We start from the raw sequence: 20567 nt of genomic DNA, 5'->3' as shown, positions 1-20567 counted from the left end.
AAGGTCTTATTAATTACTCACCTTGCATATACATGCAAGAATATTAGCAAGGCTGCAAGTCCTGCAGTAAATCATCATCTGGCAAGCAGGTGCCTTGCTAGACAATAATCAAAAGAAAACCAAAAACGAGTCCAAACTAACAGAATCCTTTTAAGCCACAATAGCTCATAAACTAACAAAATTCTGCCCATGTAGTCCCTAGCTGGTAATAAGAGTGACCTGTCAGACAAAAAACGAGGAGCAGGCAGCTGCATTAACTTGAAGCCTGGGGGGTAATTTATTCTGAACAACAGCATGATGCAAATGGCATCCTCTAAGACGCACTGGAGTGAGGTTTCAAAGCAGAATCAAGCAGCAGAAGCACATGGAAGATGTTTCCATCTGTTGCATATGGTCAAATCCTTTATCATTTTTCTTTGTGGCAAAAAACATTTCTGTTAGCATGACCCTGTTTGTTATTCATTTTCATCAAGCAACCGACTGGCTGAGTGATCTCCAGTTTCAGGACTCAAATTTCAGGCCTCAGTTCATGAAGTGATACCACTACATATAACCAGTATAACATCAGCTAAAAAATCTGATTTATTCCAAATCCATTTTGTGGTGATCCTAAAGTAGAATTTAGCATATGTACCATAAACGTTACTGCTTAAGGACCAGAGACTAGAGAGACAAAGAGAGACAAAAAAACTTATCTTACCCCTTGAGTGTGGATGTGGCTGGAGAAAGGCAGGGACTACGGACAGGCAGGTTGCTGCTACAGCGATTCTTTTTAATAGATAAGTCAAGGACTCCATCTGTAAAAAGGCAGGAAAAAAACTCCCTTTAGACTGAATGCTAGGTTAAGACTGGCTAGAAGCTGCTCTGTTACAAATATGTTTAACTTCACACTACCTTGTTCACTGGGCTCAGCCGGGGGCTTCTTGATGGTGAGGTCAAGAGGAGCATCCTGGTCAGCCATGAGGAGCTTGCTGAGGACGGGGTTCTGGTTGTGCGGAGGCCCAGCCAGGGTAGCAGCGGGGCTGGTAGAAGGAGGGGCCCCTGAGAGCAAGGGTGGGGTCGGCAGGCTTTGGTCAGAGTGAGGCTGAGAATCTGAGCAACTGTCCTGAGGGGAGCTGGTTTTTGAGGTATATTCGGCAGCAAACTGTCGGATCATTCTCTGAAGAATCTCTCGAGCCACTACTGGAATGTGTGGGTCCGAGAAATTTGGCACATCTGAGAGGAAAAAAATACAAGGTAAAACTGTTAAGCCGGCATCCCTTTACTGAGCTTTATGTGCAAGTAAACATTCACATCCAAATTGTAAGAATAGCCTCCAAAACAGACAAAAAAACATACATGCTCAAGTAAGGCCATAAGGCCATAAGAGCTGTAGCTGTAGCAATTTGAATTCATGTAACTAAAAGTTTCAATTAAAGCATAAACAAAAGAACAAGCTTATTAAGCAACAATTATTAGTGTCATAACAATTCAAAATGCTGATGCGCTTGTCCAACTCTCTGACTGGGATACTGACTCACCTTTTCTGCAGAGAACTGCATTGAGAAATTCCTCGGCTTGTTTCTCTAGTCTGCTGATTGTGGTCTGATCTTTCACCAGGAGAGGTTTGTGTGTATCTTCAAGCCCCTCGTTGCTTAAGCCAATTAAATGTTCCTGTCAAATGATAAAATGGGTCAGTCAGCGGTCTTCAGAGAACAGGATGCATATATATTGAACAAGATATGGGAAGATTTTTTTAATTCAGCTCACTGATTTCCCCCCACTTAGCAACAGCAACTAATTCTTCTAGGAAAACCTTCATGGATTCACTAACATAAGCTCACTAAATACACTCCTAAAATCCATCTATCCATCATCTAAGCCAAGTCTGATGTTAGAGGCTCTGGGGCACTCCTAAAATTATAGGTCAAGTCTGGATTGTGATCTTAATCGCATATCCTATGCTCTGTCACCACAGTTGCAAGAATCATGGTCACATGGTCACACACAGTTACAACTGAACAAAATTCTGAGAGACAACAACAAAATGTAAAGAAAGAGACAGAGAAAAGTAGAAATCTTACCTTTACTTTGTCTCTTCTCAAACAGCAGAATAGACAATTTTCATCAAATGACCAGTCAGACACTCCTATTGGCTCAAAGTCTGTGGACACAAAACAGATGATAAACATCTTTGTTCTTTAGCTTTTGTAAGAGGCCCTGTCTCTTTCTGCAGCATCACTAGCACAACCATATTCATAAAAATCATAAAAAGGGAAAAAAAAATAGTCTGTTAGAAACCTGCAGTGTCCTGTATTCAGTTTCAATCTAATTTTCTTCAGAGAAAATTTTTATGAGACTCGGTGACAAATGTAAGAAATAAATGTATTAGTCACACATAATGAAAGTGTTTTGATTTGTTGTAGTGAAACTGACTGAGTCAGAAATAGACTGATTCAGTTCAAATTAATTCTCAGCAGCCTTCCTCCCCAACTGCTACTGCAGAAAGTCGACTTAGACTTAGGCAGTCCTCTTACTGCAAATGCACTGAAAATCCAAATAATGCCCACTATTGTCCCACTAACATCATGCATTGTAAAAATTTATGTAGGACACTGTAGACTTTTACACTAGCCCCATCCAAAACACCAACTTTGTAGGAACACAAGGCATCTTCTCTTCTGCAGCCAGAGGGGCTGTCTTAGAGAGTGAATGTAGAAGGGGTACCAGATGGTACAATGCAGCAGCATTGTCATAAAGGAGCAGATAGCAGATTACGCTCAAACCACAAAATTCTCATTCATGTCATTCATACATTTGTATGATCGTGGCCTATATTATGATGAAGGAACTTGTCTGAGAAACTTACCCTTAAATAATTTAAGGTCTTCTACCAGCTCTGGACCAAACAGGCCTTCGAGAATGCTCTCAAATCCTGAGGAAAGACATGAAATTCAATAAAGTGTGCAGCTGACAATAGAAATCATACAATGGCACACTGACCTAGCATGTTAGGTTTCCGTTTGGTGCTGAAACTAACAGCAGCAGAACAGAGACTCAAAATGAATCACAATACAAGACAACCATACCTGCCAAAGGACCCAAGGTATTTGTTGTACTCAAGAAAAGAATAGGCAGAACCTGGCCTACTGTACATCGCTGCCAATTCATGTGATAATGTCTTATTCATACAATCAACATTCATGTCTTTGGCTTTCTACTTCATCTTGACAACCCCTGTAAGCAACCCCATGCTTCTGTTAAAACACACATTATCAGCTTTACTTCAACAGTAAATGCATGCACTCCATCCTCCTGTTGCCAAGCAACTAAAGTACCTACGGAGTTGAGAGTAACTGCATGTTGTAACATTAAAAGGAAACAGCCAGAAACAAGGCTGGTAGTTGATGGTGCCAAAGTATGTATACAATATCACAGATCCAAAATTCAACCAAAACCAGATCAGTCCACTAAGTTATAGTTTGCAGATAAGCAACTTACAAAAGGCAAAACATCTTATATCACATATACAGGCTTAGGAAAAATTATAAATGCATTACTGATGAGATGGTGTTATCCTAGAGTCCCAGCTGTTTGATAAAGATATATAGTGATATAGTGCATTATGCTGCATAGGGCTTCATTTAACAGTGCATTAACACAATATGCAACGTCTGCTTACTGACACAGGGTTAAATCCAAAACCACTACATGCATGAAATCAAGCGCTAAAGAGGTCAGAGGTAACATCTGTCTACTGATGTAAAAGAGAGTGCACTACTGCTATTTAAAAAAATTATAATAATGAATCAAACCATCCCAACACAAAAAACAGACGTTTTTTACAAAGCTATGTAAAACACACATGCACTACAAGCATTAAAAAGAAAAGATATGTAGGCCTTAACGAAAATGAATATCACAAGTTAAATTAGCCAGTGTGTTGAATTGGTTATCAAACTACAAATTAGAGTAAAGGCTTACAGTATGTCTTTATAGATAACAAGTGAGAAAATTATCAGCCCTTACCATCCACTCTCTTCCTAAACTCACAGTGAATTCACTGAAGGCTGTCATCTGTTAAAATACCCTCACTCTGCTTCCCTACAAATTCCCACCCACTTTTCAACAGCCAAACATAAAGGGGGGTGTGGTGGTGGGGGGGGGGGGTGTGAAACACAGCCTTGCCTATAGCTGCAACGTGAGTCTGTTTCTGGGTTAGTGCACAGGACTTCAGCTGAAGCTATCCAATCCTATTTCTGAAATATTTCAGAGGCAGGAAGAGAAAAGTAGGTCATCCACTTTCATTTGACAAAGCAGCGCCATGACATCAAACTACTCTTCAGGAATTCTGTTTAGGGCATTTAAAAATGTGTCATGCTGTAAACCATGACTTTGAGGCAACATTAACACTTTCCAACTGGCAGAGCATAGTGTGGTGTAGTGGCTGATGAAAAGAACCTCTACACACAAGCCTCATTTTGGGACCAGCAACTAAAATTTATAAGCGTACGCTGCCTACATGTGCAATGGATAAAATATTGATAGTGTGCATAGCTGTCATGCAAGCTCTACAAAATAAATGAGTGTATAAAAAAAAGTGAATAATAACCACAGTTCGCATGCATACAAATGTGAATAAAAACCACACATTACTGTATTTCCCATTTAAAATCAACTTTCACCAATTCTCCAATACACTGTAGAAGGAACTGGGCCACTATTGAGCTGCTGCTACACATCTGGTTTGATATGTAGTGATCAGATAGCCTCCAGATACAATAATAAGCAGGGTATAGAGGTACAGAGTGATAATGAGAAATAGAAAAAAGGAGCTCAGGTTTACGTGCCATTGGGCTAAACACCTAATAATATTAGGACACTCAGGACAAAGATATCAGGTTAATGAGGCTGGCAATCTTAATCCATTGCAAACATAGGGAAAAAAAAAAAAAAAAAATCATAGCCACAGGCCTAATTGCATTGACATGACATTGAGCCTCATTAGAATATTTAGTCTTTTATCCAGAATTGTTGGTAATTTTTTTAACTATGGAAGCGAGTTAGTCATTTATATCAATCATCTCGCTGTATATGAGGGAACGATGATTCAAGAATGTTTTTCTATTTCCGACCTTTGCTGGCTTGTTTTTTTTTTTTTAACTCCAGATGCATATCGCAGCTTGCCTGCAGGTAATTTATAGTTGAGTGAGGGGGCAGCTTAATTCACACAGAGGTATGCTTAACTGAAAATAAAAATAACAAGCATCTTTGCTGGAATGAAAAATGGAGATGAGATGAGAGCAGTAACTTCTTGAATACAAATGATTATCCATTTGTATTCATTCAACTGAAGTTTCACATTTTAATCATGTAACCCACTGTAATTTCACTATTGGCTCATTTTAAATAAGACATTGGAACCTTGTACTTATTAATATTATTTAAATGTTATTAGTTTCTTTATATTTATTGTAAATGTAAATGTAAATGTTCTTTGCAGCATTAATTAACATATACAGTTTTTTTTATTCTTGTGTCATTTATGTGGCCCATTCCTATGACTAAGGACTGTTATGAAGATGTTTCAAAGTGCACTTGATTGTATTTTTAGATTTACTTACATTGCTTAAATTTCAGTCTAAATTGAAGTTAAGGTTAGGTATCAAAACTTCAGATACTGCTATACTTCAATTAAAAAAAATTAATTGGACCTTTTAAATTCAATGACTTCAAAGGCCTAGTAATTGCAAAAGTAAACACATTTCAAGACATTTTAAGGACCTACACTCACCTTGATAAGTATAATAGTTTTCATTGTATATATTCATTATATATATATATATATATATATATATATATATATATATATATATATATATATATATATATATATATATATATATATATATATAGTTGATGTGAGCAGGTTGGCGCTGTAACTCAATTAATGACTCGAGTTAAGAATCAGCTACAAACCTTGACCATGAACATTTCGAGGTCTTTTCATGGAGCTTATGTATGCTCACGGTGAACAACAAGCCTGCCCAATCTGTCTTAGCCTTCTTTTGACCTACATCTCCAGCCAATCAGAGACAGGAAGAGAGGAAATATTTGGATTGTGTGACACCCTTGTCCTTCCCACGAGCACTTAGAAAGAGAAATCCCACAGGTCTAGGATCAGCTTAACCCCCCTAAATCCTAATGTTAACCTATGCTGTACTTCACTGTGAACTGAACATAATGTGTGATGAAACCCTCTTTACTGCTTACTGCTGGCGCTGTGCACTACATGAGTTGGTAGTATAAAGGTCACTTTTCTTTTATCAGCCTTTGCATAAAAATCACTAAGGAACCCCCTCATCATTTTTTGCAGTGCAGTGCAAGTACAGGACATAGTGGATGTTCATGACATTATGTTTAATCTAGTACTGTAAGAAAAACTGACAGAAGTAATTCGAAACATAAATATGTAAAATAGTTTTCCACTGTCAATGCTCAAATCGCTATATGACATGATACTGCCTACAACTATTGTGCTTTTAGGGTCATTAATTTAATCCATACCAAAAGTTAGAGTAGGAGTATATGAGCAGCTGGTTCCTAAAATGCTTTGAACATCACAATAACTGTTAGCTCACATCTTTATATGGATCCCGAAGCATCTTCTTCCCATAGGTTATTGCCGCAAAAGTTTCTTTTTGATGATAACCTAAATGTTACTGGTCATACCTTTGACACAGAGGATTCCTCCAGATAATTAAGCAAGCTCTTTGGTTATAAATGTTTCAACTGTGAAACTAATTTCTGAGAAATGTTGTATTCTCAGTTGGTATATGGCATTATACTGCAAAACGCATGACACTCATGACAGAATTGTAAGTGTAAATGTATGTGTTAAAAGCTTGAACAAAAAGTTATCTTTCATCTTTTACTTCCACAGCCTGGCAAACAGAGGTAACCTCACCCACTTCTCTGCCCTCCATTTGGCACCTGTCCACTTACAAGTAACATTCATAAATCAGGTCAAAAGCTTTCACCCAACAAACCACATTAATTGATTATTCCATCTTAATACAATTATTATACATTTTCTGCATGTGTCTGTGGTGGGCAGCATGAAGAAAATGCACATACATTTCAAAACACCTGTTTAAGAATGAGGGACTTGAACATGGGTTCCTTCTCTTTGTCTTCTGTTGTTCCAACAACCAATCACCCAAACGTATGTATAATTCTGAACTATCCTATTCCATTTACATAATCACAAAAATGGTTATAAGATGTTAACATTTAGTCTCATCATAGGACCGCAGTGCTCTTTCCACTGAATGACCCACCCTTCTCTCTGCCGCTCTAGTGCTGAGAGTGTAGAGTGCTGCATTAACCCCCACTCAACCCATCCCCCACTGTATCTACTGTACACATACGATCTCAGAAGGAGTGACCACAAGCTCACAGAACAGGAGCTTCACTGAGCTCAAATCAATTTGTAGCCAAAATCAACCTTGCTAAATCTGGCATCTTTGGCTACAGCATTTGGAAGTACGGGATCAATCGTAGATAAATTCTTATCTTTTAAAACTGCATCATGTTTTTAAATCATACCAATGTTCAGATTGTGTTGCTCACGAGAGTGTAAGATTCACTGATAACCGTGAGCAATGCTCTATGAAGATGGAAGATGCGCTGAGGGTTGAGGGCTGAGGATGAGTGCAGAGATGACAAAGTTACACAAATTAGTTGAGCCACAGTACATGCCTAGTTTCATCCCAAGTGATCTCATCTCAGAGACCAAGGCTAATTGCTTAACCATATAAAAAGCATTTACTGTTGTCTACTATGCTACCACAAAAAAAGAATTCATTACAGGACAGCAGTCGAGCTTAGACATTAAATGGACTTGAGCGAAGTTGTGCTTAGAAATGTCATTTGCCATCTACACATTATGATCATGACAAGCAATATACAGCAGCTGGACCAGCCTATACTGCAGGCAATGATGTAGCAGCTTTGAGCAACATCTACAGTGGGAAAAAGACACTCCATGAATGCTTAATGTGATATGATTCAAACTGACAGTCTAATGGTGTAATGCTGCACAAAATATAACTTTGAATAACAAATATGAGACCACCATGATTTTACGCAAATACGAAAAAATGATGCTTACAAACACATGTATGCTCAAGCACACAGACAGACAAACACACAATCAAAGACACTGATTTCACACGAAACGTTCAAGTTGTTGGTTATGTTTGCAAAATGTCAACAAACCTCAACCAGCTTCTCTTTTTTTTTTGCTAAATAAGGAAAATGTTTGCCAAAAGCACATCACAGTGGGCATGCTGGAGTAGAAACTGGGCCATGCTAAAGTTTAAATTATGAACAAGATAGTCTCCCTGGTGTCAATATCTGCTTCTTATTTCTTTGAGCAAATCCTCAATCCCACTCACCCACATGTCAAACACGAATTACTGAGATTCCAGGCATTTTCAAACATCAGCTGGTGCTCTTTCAGTCCAAATTTTCCCAAATCCAGACAGAACACACATTTCAGCCACACAGTTTGCATCTGGGGGCCGATGAACCATGAACACATGTATAAGCAAACATACAGACAATTGTTGCTGCTGTTCTATGGGACAATTGCCCTTGTCTCTGCCCTGCAGTTTTACTGCTCACATTAAATACACAAAGACAAAATGTCCATTTCAGCATCAGCAGGGTGGTGGTGGCGTGCAGCCCTCTCCACCAAAAAGCCAAACAAAAGTATGTCCTTGTTGTCATGGACAGAATATGCCATTCTGCAGCCAGCAGACTGATGCTGTTGTCATGTACTCTGCAGCTTTACAATTAAAGCCCAAACACAAGGGACATTTGTCGATCATAAAGGGGGAACTGACTAACTGAACAGTCCTGGGCCTGGAGCTAGTGACTAGTCAGAAAGCTATTATTCTCTCCATTTTCTTTTCAATGATGAACACATAGCCCACCTAGTGTTGTAGTGTCTTTGCTGGAATAAGTGTGTTCCGGGTCAGTCCACACATATCAATAACCTACATCATTACTCTGATAGTCCAAACTGAGAATCCTAGAGTTCGCCTTTGCAGTAATAGCCCTAGTGTTACAACAGAACTCTTAAGTTCATTAAACCCATCATACACAATGCTGAAGCTAAACTTTGGTTAAAATGGTCTATGACTGACAGTCATAAGCAGTAGGCTGACAGCTTTAGTTGTTCTGCGTAAATTGTTTTGCAGCACTGGTTCTTTCTAATTATGAAGTCAGCATCCAACTTGCCCTAAAAAAATCCAAGAGCTGAAAATTGTACCATGTACCATACCACAACCCCCACAAAACTTTTAAATGACAAGAAAACTTAATAGGCATTACTGTCAGATTCACTGTTACTGCTTCCTGAAACATCACATAAGTGCGTCTTTTAGCTCATGTCAAGAATTTTGTGCAGACATGTAGTTCATGCCTTGTACATACATCATGCATTCAAAAGGACTATAAATGGCGGCCACTTTCAGTGAGATTGATTTAATGTGACATTTTGAGATCAGCAGCATCAGAAGTATCTTCTAGGTTTTAAATGAGTTTCGTGTCCTGCGGTTTAGATTCTGTTTAAAATCCAATTTAATATTATGCAACATATCACAATGAAAGACACTAAGTATATGAATGTTTGGGTATTAAAATTGTTAGCTATTTTGTATAGAAATCACAGAGCCTTAACAAAGACCTGGACTGACACATTTTTTTCTGTGGGTATATACTGTAGCTTTCAATACACATGATTCAGGTTTGCAAGTTGTTTTCTAACCAGCCAAACGCAGGCAGTCCTGCATAATATAGAACTAGTCCTTAATTGAAGCATACTGCATTCCTTAATGAGACAACAATTTGTTTACTGATAAAAGTGAGAATAACCTAAATATGAACTATGGTTAAACCATTAAAAACTTTTCAGCTAATTTTACAATGAGCATTAGGGTCAACTAATGTTTATGTTGTAGCTGATTAATGTTTTAGCAACTCTCTGCTCCTCATTTGCATGATGAATCTGTGTGCAGAGTGTCCGCATTAGCTGTTGCTATGTTACCGAATTATAAGGAGGTTGGCAAGGCATGGGTCTAAAAATGGCCTCTCCATCTTCAAGCCCTTCCATCAAACTGTGAAAAACTACTCATGTCAATTTAAACCATTTATCAACATGTGTGGAACAAAACAAAACGAATCGCAGAATTTCATATTGCTCATGGAGGGATATGAGGGACATCTGTTTAGTCAAAAACAGGAATGTCTATGGTGATAAAGCAGCATTGTCAAACAACTTGTTTAACAATTTCTTTCACTTCACTTGAAGCACTACCTCGAGTAAAACCAAGGCTACAGGTTATGTCCACTTGCCACGCATGAGGAGTTAGACAAGAGTTAACAACAAACAGCATGTTCAACAACAGGATACTAGTCCTACATAGCATATATAGTGTACCACAGACACATGAGGATAAAGTTGAGATGTAATTAAATTTACTTGTATATTGTATTCAATTAAATTTCCGTAACCTGAGCTCTTGTTACAAGACGTTAAGAGTCTACAGCCATGCTATCGGCTCTGTAAGGCTGTACTTGGGTACAGTAGAGCTAAATGCTAACCTAGTAATCTTTACTATGGTCACCCTCTTGGTTTAGCATGCAAACATGCTAAACCAAGATAATTTCTAATTAGCACTAAACACAAAATACAGCTGAGGCTGACGGGAATGTTTGCTTTGCAGACATTTGGTCAAAAACCAAAGTACAAAGTAAAGGTCTTAGATCACCCGATGTTGACACTAGATGAAATGTCATAGGATCAAAATAATTCCAAAATAATTCATCTTCTGGGGAACATGAATGCATGTACCAAATTTCACAGCAATCTATTTCATAGCTGTCAAAATATTTAGATAATTCATGTCTGTATGATAATTCATCTGCAAACCATGAATATCAGTACCAAATATTGTGTAAATCCATCCAGTAGTAGTTGTAGCAGTAGTATTATGCTTAGATATTTCACAGGTTAATTGAAATATTTAACCTGCCATTGGTGCTAGGGGAACATATTTCAGTCTTCACCAAAGTGCTGGACCAACCAACAGACCAATGAGCCATTCCAATAGCATGGCTAAAACATCTTCAAGCCCAAACCCTAAGAGCAGTTACAAATGATCTATTCCACTAACTCCTACTGATTATATCTCATTACTGCGGAGGCCTTGAGAGCTCAATGCACTGCAACTTGAGAAAACACATGCAATAACAAAACACAAACAGAGAGAACATCTTCATCAACTTGACAAAACATGTGCTGCAAAGACTCACAACACAACCAAATACACAAACCCTGCTGCGATGCACTTGCATGGTTATATTATAATACATGCACTAAAATATAGCCATGCACACACGTTGCTTTTTAACTTCAGAAGTCCCAAATCATCGAACAACAAGTGTGTCCCGGTCAGGTTCACCACTTTTTTGTGTCCCCTGGAAAGGCTTACGTTGTGCTGAGAGTATTTTCAACGCATTTGTACATTTGTCTGTGTGTGAGTATTTGGAGCGTGTTTGTGAATTTGGTTGTGTTGTTTGTATTTACAGTGCATTTGTGTATTTGGTTGTGTTTTGTTTGCAGCGGGTTTATGTGTTTGGTTGTGTTGTGAGTATTTGCAACGCATGTGTTGTCAAATTGATTAAGATGTTTTCTGAATTTGTTTGTGTTTTGTCTATTGCATGTGTTTTCTTAAGTTGCAGGGCACTGAGCTCTCAGGGCCACCGTACTTTAGCTATGCCATCACAAAATTGTAATTTAGCTTCAACTCCCACCCTCTAGCCCCACACAGATATACACAACACAATAAGCTCTAAACCTTAAGTCAACAACTGCCTTTTAGATTATTTTTGTTTTGAAAGGCCACACACACTAACGTTAGAAGTTAGAGAAGTTTATTGGTCTCTTGTCGAAAATGGAAACTCCCACAGCAGTAGGGTCTCAGCCACTTCCTCAATGCAGCAATGCGCGCCCACAGGAGGTGATCTGAGAAGACAAGTAATCTAAATGTAAACTGAAAACATCTAGCACGAACATATGTCGCCCTCCCCCATCCAAAATACAGTATCATCACACGGGGACGCGCATTTCTGCAAACGGGATCTTTCGGCCGACGCAACGCCTAGTGACACTCCCTTTAAAACAAGCACGGTGCCCTTTAAACAAACTAACGTTACGCCAGTAAATAACTAAAGTCTACAGTTCGGATTTCGGAACGATAAAAGCAGTGAGGAAACCAAATAAGCACCACAATCCTGTCACAAACTGCAGCATTTAACTCAGGGCTCAGGCCGGTTGCCGTGAGAAGGAAACAGCGGAGGACAAAAAAGTCCAGATGCCCCAAGTGAGTCCGGTAATAGATGGTTATTTACACCGATAGCGGCCGCGCAGAAGCGAAATTCAACCTGTAAAAACGTACAGTGTGTAACTGGCATTATCCTTACCTACACAGTGAATGAGTTTGTGTCGCCACGAGTCAAGTTCCTGCCGAAAGCCGCGCCTGTCGATTGTGCATTGCTGCCTTTTGCACTGACTCGCCATTTTCTATCGTTCTTGTCTGGCGGGCACCAGCACGGGAAGAGGAAGCGCTCTGTGCTGTGGACGCGCACGTCTCTATGTCGGGGGGGGGGGGGGCGGGGGAGGGGCGCTCCAAAGGGATATGCCAATTGATTTCATTCACACAGAGTAAATAGACCTATGAAATGAGTCAGTCACATACACATACTCGAATGAATAAATACATGCATTCATAATATTTAAAAAAAAACATCGACAACGACTGTGTTTCCCCTTTGGAAGAAATGAGGGATATAGGTTTATACTAGGGCTGAAAACTTAATCGAAATATTATCGCAACATAGCCAAGGGCAATATTCAAATCGCATGAGCAGCAATACTTTAGGGTAAAAATGTGTCACAACATACTATAAATGAAGCGCTGTGGTGCTACAGAAATGCCCCGGCCTATACGAATCTTATTCTCCAGACATACAGGGACATGCTTGTATTGTAGCCGACAAGCCCCAACAAAAATAATAATATCATCATTTTTATCTTATTTGTTTTTTCAGTGAAAATGAAATGCAAATGACAATTCCTACTGAAATCGTGTCTCCTATCACAACCTCAATATCTGCCAAAATCTTTTTTTTTGTAGTTTATATCAAAAAAATGTGGTTGGGGTATTTGTCATTAAAAAGATTTAGCATGGATTGGGTTTTACCCAAGGCTGGCTTACCAACCGAGCAAAGTGGGCAACTGCCCTTAAAGAGCCTGGGGGCAAATAGTGCATGGCAATTTGTTTTACTGGCTAAAATAAAGGTAGATTCCCGAAATTTTAACCAATGCTATGGCTCTGCTGATGGCGACCACTAGATAGATAAGATTCTGCACAGACATTAATGGTTCCCAGAGGATGTTTCCTACTGACTTTAGTGATCTGCCAACTTTTGCTCTAGCGCCACCTAGAGGTTAACATGTGTGGTTTGGATTGCAATGTTTGTTACACACATTCATGCCCCCCTGAGGATGACTCGTCAGCTAATCACTGTGGTGACTGGTTGCTCAGTCTTAAATCTTGCATCACACTCATGTCATCATTTAAATGTCTTCAATAATTTGGTTATTGTACAAATACATCATGACTACTGGCATTCCTGTGAGCCTAAGCTGCACTTTGTGTTTTGTTGTTCTAACTGGCAAATGTCAGCATGGTGAACTAAGATGGTGAACATGGTGAATTCCAACAAATGGGTGTGGAGTGGGGGAGTTTTAGGAAGCCTCTTGGCCGCCCTATCCAATGAAGTATATTAATGCCTTAATTGGATTTTCAGGAGGAGGAACAATTTGTTATATCCTGCTTGGCCCTATGGACAACTAAAATAAACACCACCCTGTCAACTGCTGTGCTATCGAAGACATTTTGTCTGACTTAAGCAAACATGTAATCTTGTTTTAGGAGAAAAACACATTAACACATATGCATTTAGCAGAATCCTCACATCACCAACCACAACAATAAGAAGAGGAAGAAACACAGTTTACAATAATGTCTGTGGCCCACACTTTACACATAAGGTAGCGTCCTAGACTAAACACAAATTAAACTGTCTGTCCTTCCATGTCTGCTGTAGGGTTGAGTGCTTCAAGAAGATTCAGAAAATGCTTCACAGCCTTTATAAATATGTCTGCCACTGTCTGTAAGCTGTGGCACACTAGGCCAATCAGAGAAAGTTTTCAATGAGAGTCAACAACAGTCATGCAATGAAACAGCGCGGCGGTCAGGCTGCAATGATGCTGTTGTAATGCTGCCTTCAAGTGCCGTCGGAGTTATTGCTATCCTGAGCTGAGGCGCGCTTGAACACAACACGAACACAGCAACAGAGGGGAAACGCGGCTCATAGAGAGGGAATAGTTTTCCAAAAAAGTTGCTAAGCTGAGTCTATATGGGTCAAAGAGCAAGTGAAGCAAGTTAAAGATTGTGGTGTTTTCATTTTAATGAAGGCTATAGGAAGGCATTCCGCAATTTCTATAGCTGCTCTAAAACTAATGTTCCGCTCAATTCTAAGATAAAACAACGGAGATTAAAACGCTTTTGCGTGATAGTTTTTTTTGTCATTTGAGACCAAGCAAGCGCACTTGAAGCTTGCGTAAATATCCTTTAAGGCTCTGGATTTGGGATGTCGGAGCTTACGGAGAGCACCTGAAAGCGGCATACGTTTCTCAGCCGGTGTTTTCATATTTGTACGCCCCTCGGTTTTTGTACGGTGGTTTCAATGCTTCAGAGACGACAAACGTAGTGTGCAGGTAAACGATAGCGTTAATAGGTGTTGTCGCTTTTCCCTCATTGTTGTGTTGCCGTAGGGCACAGTCGGTTTTCATGGGCTTGTCATTATGAGCGACAGCCTGTTCAACCCAATGCAAAGGCGGCACTGAGTCGAAACATATATAAAAAGCCTAAGTTGGATATTTACAGTAACGTTTCAGACTTGGTGTGAGTTGATGAATTATTTATCCATGGGTAAAACTACACCTGACTGGTATTCTGTAACACACTGTTATTTCTTTTAAAGAGATATACTAAACACCCTTTTTAAAATGCTCACCATGCAGTAAGCTTTTGTTTATGCCTGCAGTCATGCTACAGTCACGTTTTCCAGTCTACACCTTCACAGAGGGGGTTTCGCCCCAGTGTGCTTTTAAACTGGATTTACGCCAGCAACACCACCACCAACGTTGACTAGACATTACACAGACTTATTGTGGTGACAGTTATAGCATCTGGTCTTGTCTTTATCCTCTGATCTGAGCCTCATTCATGTTCAGCTACAGCAACGTGCACCTACATCAAAGCTTTTTTTAAAAAATAATTTCCACAGTAACTATAAACCTGAAGACAGAAAAACCTGCTTCAGCTATTTAATCCTCCATCCTAATTTATTCATGATGTTTGGTACATGAGGCTGTGAGCCTAATGTGTGTGTGTGTGTGTGTGTGTGTGTGTGTGTGTGTTTGTGTGTTGAAAACAGGGGTGCCATGACTCTGACCAGAGGATCTTTCACCTATGCCAGTGGGGAGGAGTACCATGGTGAATGGAAAGAAGGCAAGACATTCTTGCGTTCAGTTTTAAATCAAGTTTGTGTGCAAGCATCACCAACTTAACTACAGAGATGAGACAAGCTTTCACTTCTGTGCAGTACAGCTCATCCTCATGACACATCTCCAAAGCTCCAAAGCATTAAATCAGTGTTTACTGTTATTGCTGCCATAATACTTTTCCATACGTAGAGCCGTTTGTATTTACGTAAATAATGTTATTATGTTATGGAGAAGCTAGTGGGATCCAGTGCATTTACAAATGGCAGCGAGAGTTTTCTGTTCATGAATGTGCATGTGTGTATGCATGCTCAAAAGTTAAATCTTTCCATGAAGGGGAAATATCTTGTCAACATTGTCACCTGTGGCAAAAATCATGAGCATGCTTGCACTGCTTTAACTCTCTCCCTCACACACACATGTACAGTGATGATAGTGACATGCAAGCTCAAGCTATTAAGTCAAATCCCAATTAGCTAGCATTGGCAACTCATGTCGAGCAGAGCCAGATTTACCAGCTCTGGCTTTGTCAAATCTTCTGGATTAGACTTTGGACGCATTTTGGAAAACCTAGAGAGTCCTCTCTCAGCTGCTATTGAGAAACCAAATCAATAGAAACACTATGAACAAGATCACACATGGGGGCGGGGCAGTTATTTTGTCTTGGCATCAGGTTTTTGGTTGCTTTTAGGTCAATGCAAACACCAATCCACTCCATTTTAAGCATCTACTACCTTCAAAGACAACTTTGCACATTTTTCCACTGTGGCAGTTGTGGGTGTAAGCTAGATGCAGAAGTTTGTGTAGGTGTGTGCCCTCTGACATGATTTTAAGCTGCGGTGGTGGATCATAGGCTACTAGGAGGGGAATGCAAGTACATTCCTTAACTGTTTTCACAGTCAGTCTAAAGTAGAAATCCCTGCAAAAAAATCTGCTGGATTAGAGAGCTGTAATTCCCACCACACAGGAGGCAGATGGGACTCCTAATTCAGTAGTAAACCCTTAGCTGAAGGAGGAGGAGGGGGGGGGGGCACTTAAATCCAAGCACGTACTGACTCGTGACACATGTAGAGGCTCTACAATACCGAGTGAATATAAAGCCCAGCGCCACATTGCTAGATAAAATGTCAAACTCAGTTGGTCATGTTTTACAGTATGTTATGCACTCTTATGAAAGAGTAATCTATAAGAGGCTAAGTGGTTAGATAAGGCACGATGACGCCCATGTAGATAAAACATAAATCGGCAAATGGTATCAAGCTCTCAGGATTTGCTGCATTTCCATCATCTGTTTGAAATTTGAGGCGTTACTCACTCTGACACTGTGCGACTTTCCAGGTCGGAGGCACGGTGTTGGTCAGCTCAAGTTTCAGGATGGAACCTGCTACTGTGGCCAGTTTGAGAACGGACTCTTCCATGGGTCTGGTGTGCTGCTCTTTACGGATGGATCCAGGTGAGTGAGTAAGACTGAAACAAAAAGAAAAGCAAGTTTTGTCCTCAGGCAGAAGTGACAAATGATGCTCTGCTCTCTTTTCACCACATCAGGTACGAAGGAGAATTTTCACATGGAAAGTTTCAAGGTACAGGAGTCTTTAGTCGATACGATGGCATGAAGTTTGAAGGGGAATTCAAAGACGGACGTGTTGAGGGATATGGTAAGTCTGTTATGCCACTGGAACAGTTTGCCCAAGTCAATATCTCTCTCTCTGTGGCTGGTCATAGTGTCCTGTGTCTATGCCTCCAGGGCTATTGACTTTCCCAGATGGAGCTCATGGTGTCCCACGGAATGAGGGATTGTTTCAAAACCACAAGCTGCAGAAGAGAGAGAAGTGTCCAGGAGTGGTGCAACGTGCGCAGGCTTCAGCCTCCAACGCTCGCAGTCTGGCACTTTGACCATCATGGACCTTGATGGAGACACAGTCAGGGATCTAGCACCTTCCAGGAGGGCCTCAGGGACGTGTACTTGTATACTCCCCTCCAGCTCTTCTCTCTGTGTCTTTCTCTCTTTTTCGAGCATCACTTTCTTTCTTCTTTTTCTGCATATTCCTTGCTTTGCCCTCACTGTAGCTTGGAATGCACGTGCGATTTGACCAGACAATGGCTTTCTGTATGACTGACTTGAAATGCACAACACCATGAAGCACACCTTTAACTTCACAAGTCACAAAAACAGCAAATGCTGCTGTTTTCTTATGATCTGAATCTTGTACTCATAAACAGTGTCTTAGTGTTTTACAACAGTTAGCTTCCATACATCAAATAACTGAGTATAGGAGATCTCTTCTTACTCTGTTATTGCACAACTGGTCATTTAAAGAGTTTTTTTTTTCTCCAGCATTAGGAGGAGGTGTAAAGTAAGTATGTATGAGGAAGACTTTAGCTACTAATTAGGTAACGTCACTTAAAAAATGCTGCAAGCCATTACATCAGAGTACCCTGTGGAGTTTGACCACTGGTGTCTCTATATGGAGCAATGTTTTTACAAATGGGTCCCCGTGTTGTTTTTATAATATGTGGACACACAAGCGTGTGCGCAAGCATGTGGGCAACACAACACACATTCTTGCCAATGTTTTCGCGCTGTTCTGCTGATGGACAGTTGGTGGTGGTAAGGAACAAAGTAGCATAGCAATGCGTCCACAAAGCCAGTGAAGAAGACTGTAAGCTAGCAGACATGGATCTAAACAATGCAGGATAAAAAGATGTTTAACAAAATTGGCTTTACAAATGTTTTCATAATAAGAAAATCCATTCAACTTATTTGTCAGGCCTCAAAGATGCACACCTTGCATTTTAGTGAAATACAGTGAATGTAAACATAACTTTTTGTTTGTTTACAAACATGCTCCACAGGGCACCTTTAAAATCTAGTCTCAATTAACGATGCTGCTGCAAACTATCATTCAAGGAATGCAATCTGTCACCGGTGTTTCTCCTTGTAGAGGATCAGTATTCACATTTGCCTTACAAAGTCCAAGGGTGTCCATCTGAAAATCAGATGAAGCACAGCGCCCCATCTCCTTCCCTTCTCCTCAGCATCATTTGCCCTAAGGTGTCTGTCAGCCTAATGAATCTGAGGTCTGCTTGAGGATTGCCTTCACTCAGAGAGATATGTTGCTAAGCTGGTGCTGAGTTTGAGCTCCCATCACTCACAAGTCAAGCAGCTCTCCTCTCTCCAATAAACCTCCCACTCCCAGTGGAAATTATTGGAGAGGAGATGTAACTCTGTTGGATAATTCTCTCATGTTTTCCCCTGTCCAACCGGAACACCTGGACGACTGGACATCCTCCAAGTTGATAAATAATCACGATTAAATGCTTTGAATTGGGGACATATATCTTAATCGAGGCAGCTGAATGAAATCATTTATAAATCAGATATATATTTAAGAGTATGTAATACAAATGTATGTGTTCTTCTGTGAGGTTTCTAGATATTCATTGTCATTGATTGTGTTTGTACTGACCTTTCAAATGCATCAAGAAGCTAATTCTTTGATTGGTCAAGTAGAAAATGGTTCCACTGAGTTATTTAAGACGGTGTGATGTTAAGAATTTACTAACCACAGCCAATCACAGGTATTCTATGATTACAGATGAATTCAGTGTACTTGAACTGTTAATAGGCCTTACAAAGCATATGTAGACGTAGCTTGTCTAGGGTTGCTTACATAGCACTTCAACCAAAGACAATCAAATGATATTACAGGTGAGGAAGCCTGGAACATGTGTTATTTCTTACAGCTGAATAATAAAGATAAATCAATAAGGACAAATCCACTTGGGGCTTTAGTGCGCAAGAAAAACAAAAGGGCCGAAGATTAAACAGGGACTTGATATAAGATGTTGTAAATATTCCTGAAGTCTCTAGCCTGGATTATTTGCAGTTACCAATTTTCATTGTTGTTATAGTCTATGAAGAGAAGAAAAAAAATCAATACACAATATTATGAGCCCATATTGTTGCTTGCTGTGAATACCCCCTTTGGTACGGCAGTGTGCAGCAAAGTACAATCTGAAAGAATTAAGGTAACAGAAAAGCAGACCAGTGCATGCGTCAGTCCCGCTATCTACAAGCACACAATGATACTTTAATGTTTGCTGTATGTGCACAGTGTGTAATATGCTGTATTTCAAACCGTGTAATAGTATTTTCTTTCCACTATGTTGGAGACAACACCTGCTCAAGCCTTCTTTGCCTACACACTCCTGCCTGAGTGAAATTGAATACAGTGGAATACCACATCCATTTCCTACTGGAAACAAATGGTGCTTTAAAAGCGTGCCTGTCCAGACTTTCACCTGCCTGGAAAATATCATTGCCATGGTTACCTTTTTTTTTTCAGTAACAATATAATGTTGCTTTGAGTGCTCTTAGAGAAAACTACCACACAGTATCCTCTCATCCTCCTGGAATAGGTCTGAGTATGTGTCACAAATGATTGATGTGTTTATTAAAGCCTTGTGTTGAAAAAGAAACATGTTTTTCTTTGGGTATGGCAGCACTGGGTTTGAACATAGAGACATAAAAAGTAGTTCATTTATCGATGAGTTTAGAGCCATTTCGGATGTTCTAACACGGAGGCTGAGATCTGCAACATTTGCGGCTGAAAGAGGAAGTTTAACCGTTTCATGGATAAACAGGTTCCTCTGGTTTTTGGCTGCTGCACAGCATGAAGCACAAGCCTGCAGTTTCCCCATCCCCCTCCTCATTCTACACCACTCCCACCCCCTGCAACATCACAGCGCAGCAGCACACTGCCTGTAGTTCACATGGAATAAAACACGACAGAACTAAAGCAGTAAAACATGTATGAGTCCAACAGATTTAAGAGGGGAATCTGGTTCTCCTTCTGATACATAACCTGTATTACATTGACAATAT

At 39.9% G+C, this 20567-nt stretch overlaps 2 protein-coding genes across 4 annotated transcripts in view; one reads left to right on the top strand and one right to left on the bottom strand.

The window, feature by feature from the left end:
• Positions 1–12681, bottom strand: part of LOC139622932 (ligand-dependent corepressor) — a 28580-nt gene extending 15899 nt beyond the window's left edge. For both annotated transcript variants that reach the window (XM_071480652.1, XM_071480653.1), the window contains exons 1-6: positions 12532–12681; positions 2849–2914; positions 2064–2143; positions 1521–1653; positions 895–1215; positions 701–797 (exon numbers count right to left, since the gene is read on the bottom strand). In XM_071480652.1, coding sequence (XP_071336753.1) covers positions 701–797; positions 895–1215; positions 1521–1653; positions 2064–2143; positions 2849–2914; positions 12532–12628 — 794 coding nt within the window. In that variant the 5' untranslated portion in view covers positions 12629–12681. The remainder of the gene's footprint in view (positions 1–700; positions 798–894; positions 1216–1520; positions 1654–2063; positions 2144–2848; positions 2915–12531) is intronic.
• Positions 12083–20161, top strand: morn4 (MORN repeat containing 4). 2 transcript variants are annotated; one of them, XM_071480664.1, is made up of 5 exons: positions 12083–12431; positions 15616–15689; positions 17021–17135; positions 17228–17337; positions 17427–20152. In XM_071480664.1, exons 2-5 carry the CDS (start codon positions 15623–15625, stop codon positions 17573–17575), a joined length of 441 nt encoding a protein of 146 aa, XP_071336765.1. In that variant the 5' UTR covers positions 12083–12431; positions 15616–15622; the 3' UTR covers positions 17576–20152. The 2 variants fall into 2 exon arrangements, with proteins under 2 accessions (XP_071336765.1, XP_071336764.1); XM_071480663.1 differs by lacking the exon at positions 12083–12431 and adding an exon at positions 14740–14893 and having other exon boundaries at positions 17427–20161.
• The last annotated feature ends 406 nt before the right edge of the window (positions 20162–20567 follow it).

Source organism: Trachinotus anak, unplaced genomic scaffold (genome assembly GCF_046630095.1).
Source record: "Trachinotus anak isolate AG129_WGS33_773 ecotype Australia unplaced genomic scaffold, CSIRO_AGI_Tana_v1 ptg000007l, whole genome shotgun sequence".
NCBI classification, from domain to species: domain Eukaryota; kingdom Metazoa; phylum Chordata; class Actinopteri; order Carangiformes; family Carangidae; genus Trachinotus; species Trachinotus anak.
Note: the sequence above shows the minus strand (reverse complement) of the source record. Positions and strands in the feature narration are given on the sequence as shown.

Bases quoted from the DNA above. Each gene is read 5' to 3' on its own strand.
- morn4 (XM_071480663.1), top strand. From the start codon at position 15,623: ATGACTCTGACCAGAGGATCTTTCACCTATGCCAGTGGGGAGGAGTAC. The intron at 15,690-17,020 runs GCAAGACATTCT...GCGACTTTCCAG, and splicing joins CCATGGTGAATGGAAAGAAG to GTCGGAGGCACGGTGTTGGT. The intron at 17,136-17,227 runs GTGAGTGAGTAA...TCACCACATCAG, and splicing joins CTCTTTACGGATGGATCCAG to GTACGAAGGAGAATTTTCAC.